The 11201-nt window shown below is 34.3% G+C and overlaps 1 protein-coding gene across 1 annotated transcript in view; it reads right to left on the bottom strand.

Moving 5' to 3' along the window:
• Positions 1-9560: 9560 nt before the first annotated feature.
• The window catches only part of HSPA13 (heat shock protein family A (Hsp70) member 13), a 9101-nt gene continuing 7460 nt past the window's right edge, over positions 9561-11201 (bottom strand). The window contains exon 5 of the mRNA XM_007454285.1: positions 9561-10864. Coding sequence (XP_007454347.1) covers positions 10197-10864 — 668 coding nt within the window. The 3' untranslated portion in view covers positions 9561-10196. The remainder of the gene's footprint in view (positions 10865-11201) is intronic.

The raw sequence follows: 11201 nt of genomic DNA on the forward strand, positions 1-11201 counted from the left end.
TTGTATATTGATTATACCAAATTAAAAAAAAAAAGTATTTGAAAAAATAAAGACAGGAGAGAAATGCAAAAAAGCAGGCCCCTAGCTACATGTTAACACAAACAGAGATAAGCACCATAGCTCTAACCATAATGGGCTGTACCCAACCTTCTTTCTTCCATTCATTCCCTCCAGAATATCTGCCTTTTCCTCATTGCCCAAAGTGCTAAATGCCATTTATCCCTTAAGTCTCTGACTTTGTTCAGGAGTCATCTTCTGCACAAAGCATCTCTTGATTTTTCCCCTCGCTCCCCTATCTGATCCACATGCCCTTTTTCTGTCCTCTGAGTAGCCCTATGTGCATACCTTTATCATGGCAGGGACCATACTCTATTTAAATCCTTTTAGTCTGCCTCTCCTTAAAGCTACTTGAAGGCAAGTGCCCAGTTTATTGTTTTTGTGTGTTAGGTTCCTAACATAGTACCTTTCAGATTGTTGATACTCCACAAACATTTGTAGAATGAAGGCATTTTAGAGTAATATTATACAGGCACCTATAATAACTTTTGAGTTATTTTACAGTATATAAAATTATGGAGGGGCTTCCCTGGTGGCGCAGTGGTTGAGAGTCTGCCTGCCAATGCGGGGGACACGAATTCGTGCCCCGGTCTGGGAGGATCCCACATGCCGCGGAGCAGCTGGGCCCGTGAGCCATGGCCGCTGGGCCTGCGCGTCCGGAGCCTGTGTTCCGCAGTGGGAGAGGCCGCGGCGGTGAGAGGCCCGTGTACCGCAAAAAAAAAAAAAAAAAAAAAAAAAATTATGGAGGAATCACAGAAAAACATATTGAGTTATTCAGCTGCTTTTTGGAAAGAGTAACTATATGTTAACTGAATTTTATAAAATAAAATTTTGCTTTATTTAAAAATAATATTTTATAATATTTTTACTATTTACTTTGAGTAAAAAACCTATATTTTCTATGGAACGTCATTTTCTGGCTTGATTAACCTCAGTGAGTTATATATCAGATGGTATACATTCACAAGTAATTGTTGATTTGTAGTACTAATTATATTTTGAAGGGCTTTTTCATTTGGTAGTTTTCTGTAATAGAAGCCACATTATTTCTCTGAATTGCCATTCAAATTTGAAGTTTTCAAACTTCAATGGTATTTTCCTTTCAAGATGATTTTAATAAAATATTTTAACATGTTAAGACTCAACAGCCATTTCTTTTATCCTCTTTTTCTCCTACCTGTGCAACAACTTTGTACAACCTTGCTTCATCCCCTAAGGGTATTTATGAAAAGTTACCATAAATTATAAAACCCTATATTATCTAAAGCTTCATTCCTTAAAATGTGAGCTACTGAAAGTGTTGTCCTGTCTTTACAATTCCTGTAGTACCTACCACTATGTTTTGTACTCAGTAGGCATTGAATAAATATCTGTTGAAATCCATTAAGAAAGGGAACTGGATATTTCATTAATATCAGTTAAAATTTACGTTTTGGCCTCTTTACACATGTAGTAAATCAATCAGAGACACTGCATAATTTAGAAATCTAATGGGAAATCAACAGTCACCTGGATAAATTGTGGTATCTTCATACAGCGGAATCCTATACAGCTATGAGAATGAATGAACAAATGCTACAGGCAACAACACCGAAGAATCTCACAAACATAATGTGGAGTGAAAGAAGTCAACCACAGGGGACTTCCCTGGTGATGAATCTCACAAACATAATGTGGAGTGAAAGAAAACACAGGGGACTTCCCTGGTGGCACAGTGGATAAGACTCCATGCTCCCAATGCCAGGGGCCTGGGTTCGGTTCCTGGTCAGGGAACTGGATCCCATATGCATGCTGCAACTAAGAGTTCACGTGCCACAACTAAGGAGCTGTGTGCTGCAACTAAGGAGACCACGAGCTCCTTACAACAAAGAGGCTGCCTGACACAACTAAGACCCCATGCAACCAAATAAATAAATTTTTTAAAAAACTATAAAAAAGAGAAGTCAACCACAAAAGCATATTCTTATATGATTCCATGCTTCTCTTGATACAAAAGGTTTGTTTGTTTATTTTTAAAAAGAGGAGAAACTATACTCCTAGAAGTTGGGATATTGGCTACTCTTGGTGGTGATTGGTAATGATTGAAAGGGTGAACAAGGTGGGCTTCTGGGAAATGATTATGTTCTGTTTCTTGATCTGGGTCTGAGTATTGGTTCAATTTGTAAAAATCATCAATCTGTATACTTAGGATTTGTGAAAATATAGATAGATAGTTATAGCTATATATATACATAGATATCTCATGTATAATATAGTTCAATAAAGAGTAAAAAGAAAAAGTAAAATAAGTTAGTCATTTAAAATGACTAAGCCAAAATTACTCAATATAATATTGTGTTTTAAAAAATCAGTATTTCATTCTCATTTTTATTATGTACATCAAGTTTGTTCAATCACTGAAGTGCTCTTTGAAACAAAGTGCAGGATACTTAAAATGACTGGATTATAGAGGAGTAGTAAATTTGAATTAAAAAAACCTTTGAATTCAATGATTTATTTATTTCAAAATTTTAACTTCAAAATATATGAAGAAAATAATTATTATCATTTGGATATGCAGAAATATTTACCTTAGCTGATAGAATGAAAATCCTAAGAAGCATTAGGTTGAATTCTTTTAGGATGAGAATATTTATTACTGAAAGCCCACTATATGCCAAGTAATGTGCAAGGCACTGGAATAATTTATTACTTTCAATTCTCAATAAAGAATATAAGAAAGTTATTACCGCTCGCCCTAATTTACCAAGTATGATAAGATACCAAGAGGATCTTGGCCAATAAAATGTAGAATCCAGGCCCACATGACTACAAAACTGATGATGATGTTCTTTTCAGTTCTCTAATAAGATGTCTCATTCCTAGAAGAGCCACTTAAAGAGTCCATAGTTCAAGAATGGGGGGAAGAAGAATTTTAAACCAATAGCTGTGTAGACAAATGGAATTAAACCTTGGGGGTAGGGTGCTTCTTCAAATATAGTATTAGTTTGAGCCATATGAAATAGTCATTTTTGTAGGTAAAAAAGTAGTTGAATAAGGGCAATTTCATATACTTTTAAATATAGCTTTGATATCACAGTTAGTGTTAAGAAGATGTAATGCAGTATTTTAATACATGTGAAAATAATAAATAGTTCTAACTGGTCTAGAGGGCTTTTATTCTAGGGAAAAAAATCAAGAAAATTAAAATAAGAAAATATTATAGTAGTTAAAAGAGTTCAGGATCTAGTGACAAAGTGCTTATGCTAAATCTCAACTCCACCACTTTCTAATTGTGTAAACTTGGGCAAGTTAACTTATTTCTCTGGACTTATTTGGGTGTAAGAATTTTATCTACCTCCTAAGGGTTTTGGGTTGTTTTTTGAAAATTAAATGAGATAACACAACATTTAGGACAGTTAAAACTCTTTCTGGAATATAGAAAACATTCAGTAACATGTTAGCAATCACTTCAGTACTAACAGTCCTATCTCCTCTCCTTATAGTTGCAGTTTTGTGTTTACAAACAAAGTCACATCATAGGACATAATATTAAGTAAACAAAAAGGGCAAAACTGAGCCAATGTTTATGAAAGGCTATTCTATACACAGCAACAACTTGGGGACAATTGGAGACTAAAATAAGACACGGTCCTCAGTGGTGTGCAATGTGATTGATCTCAGTGAGATTAAGCAAAGTTGAGAAGGCAGAAACAGGGCAGATCTCTTTCTAGTTCCTTCCAGTTCTCCTAGTTCCCACTTTTCTAGCTGTCATTTTCCAAGCAAGTAGACCATCTGTGGAATACAGAAATCAGGACTTCTGGCTGCATTATGAGCCACATTTCTCTAAATCTTTTTATGAAAATTAATACTATTTTGGTAGTTTGTATGGTGGCTGCTATTGGGTTAATGGGGCCAAGGTAACTGGTGTGAACCCAGTAAAGGCTGACTGGCTTCTCTCGATGACCGCTGACTAGGTAACCAGGTTATTTACAGATCGACCAGATTTTGCACATGCTCAATAGTTATCATAGTTGATCAAAGATAGCAACATTTTCTCTCTTGAGGACAGCACAAAGAGAAAAATAAAAATGAATAGGGGGTTTCCCTGGTGGCGCAGTGGTTGAGAGTCCGCCTGCCGATGCAGAGGACACGGATTCATGCCACGGTCCGGGAAGATCCCATATGCTGCAGAGCGGCTGGTCCCGTGAGCCATGGCCGCTGAGCCTGCGCGTCCGGAGCCTGTGCTCCGCAACGGGAGAAGCCGTAACAGTGAGAGGTTATTGCTTTAAACCTAACTAAAAATCCATGAGAAAAAAGAAGGGAAAAAAAAAAAAAAAAAAAATGAATAGGCATATGAGTAAAGTGTTAAAATATATCATAAACTGAAAAATGTTTGTGATAGTTGTGAAAAATATTTGTGAAAAATTTGAAAAATATTTTTCCAAAACACTTACAAGGAAAATGATACATGTGCATTTTTGTGTGTCAAGGGAAGAGATACAAGATTGATTTTTGAGTTCATGTTTACAAGACTCAGCTTATAATTAATATACTTGTGAATGATTATTGGTTTACTGCTATTTTTCAACTCCTGATAGACAGAAAATGTAATGTGGTTATCAGAGAATAAGACTAAATGAATGATTTAGAATATGTGACAGTGGAGTACCACAGGAACTAGGCATAAATGTTAACCCAGCTTTAGTCAACACTAACTCTGTCTGAACATCTGCTTCTGGCTTTCTGTTCTGAGCGTTTGTGCAACAATTTCCAGGTATTACAGAACAGCCTCTGCTTTCCCTGTATTGCTATAGCTATGACTTTACAGAGGTAACAGACAAGAATTAACGTTGGCCATGATGCGTAAGGTCTTGAAAACTGTTGTTTCATGTATTTTCTTCCACTTTTTAGTTGAATCAGTTCCTTTTTATTCCATCTTGGCCAGAAGCAGAAGTCCAACAAATGGCAATTTGGCCAAATGTTTAATCACAAAGTAAGGGTCAAAAGTTTAAAACCACAAGGAAGGGAAGAAGGAAAACAAAGAAAGAAGTGTAAACAACTAAGGGGCTTGTTTTTCTTAGGTAGAAAGAAGTCCCAAGGTAAAGAGGACAAAGCTGGCCAGAGCAGTTCCATAACACCACTGGCCACTTCTACCTTTGGCTCAACCATCTATTGCATGTCCATTGATTGGTAGTTGCAAACGCACTGCTTTATCTCCAGCATCATGTCTGCATTTCAAGAAAGCAGAGCAGAATTATGTCACATACCCATCCCTAGCTGCAAAATAATTTTTAAAGTAGGGGATGTTGCCACTCCAAAAAAACTGGGTTCTGAAAGTAAGAATGAACAGAAAAGATATTGCAGTAGCATTTAGCAAGGTCTGTCACCACTACTTTTTGTCGCAAAGTATTTTTCGACTATGACAAAATATTCTTAATTTAGTTACTTGGGAGACAAAAGAAGGGTAGTGGTTACAACTAATAAGATCCAATTTCCAGTTTCCAATACTATATAGGCTGTGTTAAGCAATTTAAGGTGGTTGGATGAACTCTTAACAGAATTGTGTGTTTGTGTGTGTGTATTTATGTGTTTACGTTGTGTACGTAGATATATATATATATATATATATATATATATATATATATACACACACACACACACACACACACACACACACACACACTCACTCACTCACATATATATAGCTATAGTTATAAAGTTGTGTTATGCCATTTAAGACATTTCAGGAGGTCTTTTAGGTAAGCCAAAAAATAGTTAATTCAATGAGGTGTAAGACAGACTGTATTTGTTAGTTTTTTAACATCCAAAAAACTTAATGTGAGGCAAGCTAGTAATTCTTCCCAAAACTAAATAAATGCTTTACCACAGCAAATTTATTTTCTCTTATATTTCTGCAGAATTTTGCAGCAGTTTTTGACTCATAGTTTCAGGGTCTTGAGGATATTAGGGAAAATAACCTATTTTCTTGTGGCATTTTCTTATAATCCCTCATAAAATTAGCAAGTCACTGAACTTTGTTCATTCTCCTTCTATCATCTCCATTCATAATACTTAGCACTTTCTTGCCAGGCACTCACAAAACCCCAATGTATTAGGTACTATTATCTTTATTTCGTATCTAAAAAAATCTGTAAATTCAAATTTGCTTCTCAGAAATGTAAAGAATTAAATAGCACTGTCTAAACCTGTAACATTATCTGGTAAACAAGAGGTCTTTCATGGATACTATCCAGTTTAGAACTGAACAAAAATGGTGCTATAGGATTGCATTATAGGATGGATAAGGCAGCACAGCATTGGGGCTGAACATGGACTGGATTTGAATAACTCTGCTACGTATTAGTTGTATAATCCTGGGAAAATTACCTAACACATCTGTGCCTTAATTTCCCTATCTGAAAATGGGGTAAGAGGAACTACCCCTAAGTTTGTTAGAACAAAATTAATTAGTATTGTTAAAACATTTAGAACACTCCTGTACATAGTAAGCACTATTATCTATTGCTGAATAAGAAATAAATAAAAATTTAGTAAGCTTAAAACAACAAAAATGTATTATCTCAGTTTCTGTGAATCGTGACTCTGGAACTGCTTAGCTCAGTGATTCGGGCTTAGGGTCTCTCATAAGATTACATTCAAATTTGAATTATGGCTACATCATTTGAAGCCTTGAATACCAGGTCGAAGCATTGGAAGTCACATAAGAAACTGCCTACCTCAATAGGGCACTGTGTATTTGTTAGCCAAGTGAAATAAATGTGGATGTATCACTATTATTTCCTCATATATTTTGAATCTCGCATTAGCAGTAGTTATAATAACTATGCAGGAATCACAGGAACTAGTGATTGGAGAGGCAAATCTACTGTTTTTATTTAAGGGCTCATTTGAAAAGACATTTATCAAATGAACTTTTAAAAAAATTGTATTGAGTTTCTTGCCCAAAGAATAAACTTTATTAGAGAATTATAAAGTGTTAATCACCAACCAAAGGATTACAGTAGTCTATTATGCAGGATTATTAACTATCTAGATTAGTTTTGGCTCCGTTATAGTCGGAAGCCATGAATTGTTATTCAGAATTTTGAGTATACTGTTCATGATACAGGAAATGTCTCTTCTAAATTAAATATGTCAAAGAAATATGTCAGAGTGAAATATTTCTTTAATTTAGAAGAAACATTTCCTGCAGAAATAGAGACACAGACGTAGAGAACAAACATGGACACCAAGGGGGGAAGGAGCAGTGGATGAACTGGGAGATTGGGATTGACACATATACACTACTATGTATAAAACAGATAACTAATGAGAACCTACTGTACAGCACAGGGAACTCTACTTGATCCTCTGTGGTGACCTAAATGGGAAGGAAATCCAAATAAGAGGGGATATATGTATATGTATAGCTGATTCACTTCGCTGCACAGCAGAAACTAACAAAACATTGTAAAGCAACTATACTCCAATAAAAATTAATTAAAAAAAAGAAAGAAGTAGAAAAGTAAGCAATTCCAGGGACATTCAGGATGTAGGGAATTAGGTAATAGCTGCTGAGGTCACGTGCCGTGAGCATCAGATCAGCTCTATTCCCGTTTCCTTTCTTATTTACATACCTCAAAAATGTACTCTGGGCGTAGTCCAGAATAGAAAATAAAGGACACAATTTAAAAAACAAACTGCAAAGTGGTATTTATTTACATTAAAATGTGAAATACCTGTATACACACAAATCTAAGAGGCACAATCTGTTATGCACAATAAGTATGATCTTCAGAACATGTTATACACAACAGTATCTGCTGATACATAAGTGGTTCCAGTGAAAACAGTAAATACCAAAACATTCCTGACACAAAATAAATTATTCATTCACATATTCTAATCATACAAGACAGTTAATATTTTAAGTTATGTACTTCAAAAAACACTAGCAACATGTACAACCAAAATGTATTGTTTTATGAAAAATGTCTTCAGATTATTATGCATAAATGATCCCTTTCAGAATGCATTTTTACCTTTTAAATAAATAAACTACATTGATTTCAAGACGATTTATATATAGCCCCCTAATATGATTGAAGACATTTTTTTTAAAGGTATAACTATACTAGAGAATAGTTATGCTTTTCTAATATGCTAATGTCCCCCAATTCCAACACTGCCTATTTTTCGGAAACAATCAAATTATTTAAATTCCAATTTTAGAGTATGAGATTAGCTGCCCTGTTTTGCAAATTGTTTCCTCTGAGGACTGTTAACAGATTGTCCTGAACTATCTCATATACTGGAGAAATTCAAGCTTTTTAAAAAAAATCTTAAAATGCTTTAGATTAAAGCTGTTACTATCTATGGAGATTTTGATAAATTGAACACTTTTCTCTTAAAGACCTTTGCAAAAAGATATTTTTCAATTTTAAAATCTAGTAAAGATTTTTATAAAGTCCAAAAGAACACTTGAATATTTTCATAATGCAGTGAAGGATTCCTCTTTGGCATTTCTCCATTTAGTTCTAAAATAAAACATGTCAACATTTTATATTTTTCTATTTACCTACTACAGACATTTTCTGTACACAAAAGTATTTGATTGAAATTGTTTTAACAGCAATTTCATTGCTAAGAAACTTTTTTTTTTTAGGATCTGCAAAAAACACTCAGATTTTTACTATGAGAAGCAGAAATGTTTTGATGTTGCTGAAATGAGCTTGCTTATTTCTCCTTTTCAGTGGTTGGAACTTCAACATCCTTTCAAATTCAACAATGGATAAAGCAGACATATTTTATATTAGCAAAACTGCTGACCAGAGTTTAATTTTTGAATATCGATAGGAAGTAGCCTCTATTAAGGAAAAAGAAAATCTTCAAATAATAGAGGCATCACATAAATAAAACTACTATATTTTCTTTCTTTGTTCCTGCATCTTTTCTGAAAGGAAACAAACCAAAACTACGACAAATACGGATTTGTGGACATTTTTTTCACATTGTCTTCCACTTTAGATTTCCACATTATTTCCAGTATTCACAACCTTTTTGCTCTCATCACACACTAACCTTAAGGCTAAAAACAGTCCAAGTCTGATTAGTTTTAAATGATGGTAGGAAACAATAACAAGGTTTTTACAAATGAGTACAATTTTCCTCATTCAAAACTAAATATGGGTAAAAATCTCAGTAAAACTGAATCAAATGCAAGCTAAATTCTCCAGGGCTTACTGAAAATAAACAATGAAACAAAACCAAAAACATAAAATACTGTACCTAATTACTGCTGTCTATCAATGTCTACAAAGGTCTTAAATAACAAAAAATATTTATAGTAATGACGGCTTTATTGTGACATTAACACATTTTTAAAATGTAATTAATAATTCTCTATTGTTTTCAAACCATGCAGAATCATGGAAATCCAAGCAGAGAATGACACATGGCAGATGAAGGAACTAAAATATAAATTGGTAATGAAACATTTGAATAAATCTGTAGCTATTTTAGAAAGAAAATAAATTGATCCAATAAATATATTTTGAAAATCTGGAGAATGCAGGTTATAGGAATAGGACACAAAATGGGATACTGAGTTTGTGCAAGTAATTTTGTTATATATGGCAGTTATTGAATATTATATATGCAGTTTATATTAATAACACTGCTATCTCCCAGCCACTGTAAGTACCTGACATCAACACTGTCCTTCAAGTATAGTTCAAATTTAAGAGTTACATGTGATAACCAAGTAAATAAATTACCAGCTCCTGCTAATACAATTTAGTAAGAACTGGGAATCCTATAATTGGCACTAGGCAATGTTTATAGAAGATAGTTTTAAGTGCACATGAATATCTACTTCCAGAATGCAGAAAATACAGTCACCTATGCTCCTATAAGAGTTTTACCTCAATTCTTTCACTTTAGAAGTATTTGTTGAAATGGGATCTCTCCAAAATCAAGGATCAATCTGGCCACATTCAATTCTAAAACAAAATGTTCTGTAAAATTTCATATATATAAATGTTACCTTTTAGGTAAATGTGTGAGATATTTTAGAGACTTGATTTAGTGGACAGAGGTGGTCTGATAAATAGGAAGAGATCATCAGACAAGATCTCAAAAGACCATCCCTCCATAATTCAGTTGAAGTTGGTCTTTTGTAAATGCTTATTGGGAATTTCTAATGCACTGACTTGGAGAGGCCAAGAGCCTCCATCAATCCCTGCTTGGATTGCCACTCCTGTCACCACTGCCAAGTCAGGGTCTACAGACGTGTTGGGATCCTTTCCAAAGAACTCTTGAATGACTTGGCGGATTCGAGGAATTCGAGTTGAGCCCCCAACCAAAACCACCTCATCAATCTCAGTTTTTTCCAGGTGGCCTTCTTCTAACACTTGCTGAATGGGTACTAGTATTTTCTGGAAAAGATCTTCATTAAGGGTGTCAAAGAGTTTCCGTGATATTTCTGTTTCAAATAAAACCTGACTTTCTCCATTTTTCTTTTCAGGAAGGCTAGCTCCAAACATGCTGTTCACACGGGGGCTGTCTGCTGGGGAAAGTTCGTCCTTTGGCAGTTCAGTGTCACTACTCTGAGGTTCCTTCCCGTCCTTTTCCTCCACCGTTAGTAATACCGACATCTGGGCAGTCTGATGAAGAGTCAGGTTTAATTTGACCATTTCTACAGCTTGTCTTAATCTGTGGATTTCCTCTTTCCTAGAGGGTAGGAAGCCATATGTTTGATAGATCTGTTTATATAAGTACTGAAGCAATCTTTGATTGAAGTCTTGTCCTCCAAGTTTATTGTTTCCTAAGTTAAAAATTAAAAAGTTTATATTAATGAATATATGTGTATGTGTGTACATATATACATATGTCTGTGTAGTATGTATGTATAAATGATATTCTGGGAAAAATAAGTCCTTATTTAATGTATTAAGATTTTATTCATACAAAGACTGATTAAAAATAACTGGATTAAAATGATTTTAATTCAAATGTATACTATTAAAATACAGTGCACATCTGGGTTTAAATGATGTAATAGGAAGTATCTCAGTGATATCAAATACTTTTGCAGAAAGTAAGAAATTGAGAACACTGACTGGCTTTTTTTTTTTTTTTTTTTTTTTTTTTTTTTTCTTTTT

The sequence above is a fragment of the Lipotes vexillifer genome, unplaced genomic scaffold, assembly GCF_000442215.2.
Source record: "Lipotes vexillifer unplaced genomic scaffold, Lipotes_vexillifer_v1.1 scaffold729, whole genome shotgun sequence".
Classification (NCBI taxonomy): domain Eukaryota; kingdom Metazoa; phylum Chordata; class Mammalia; order Artiodactyla; family Lipotidae; genus Lipotes; species Lipotes vexillifer.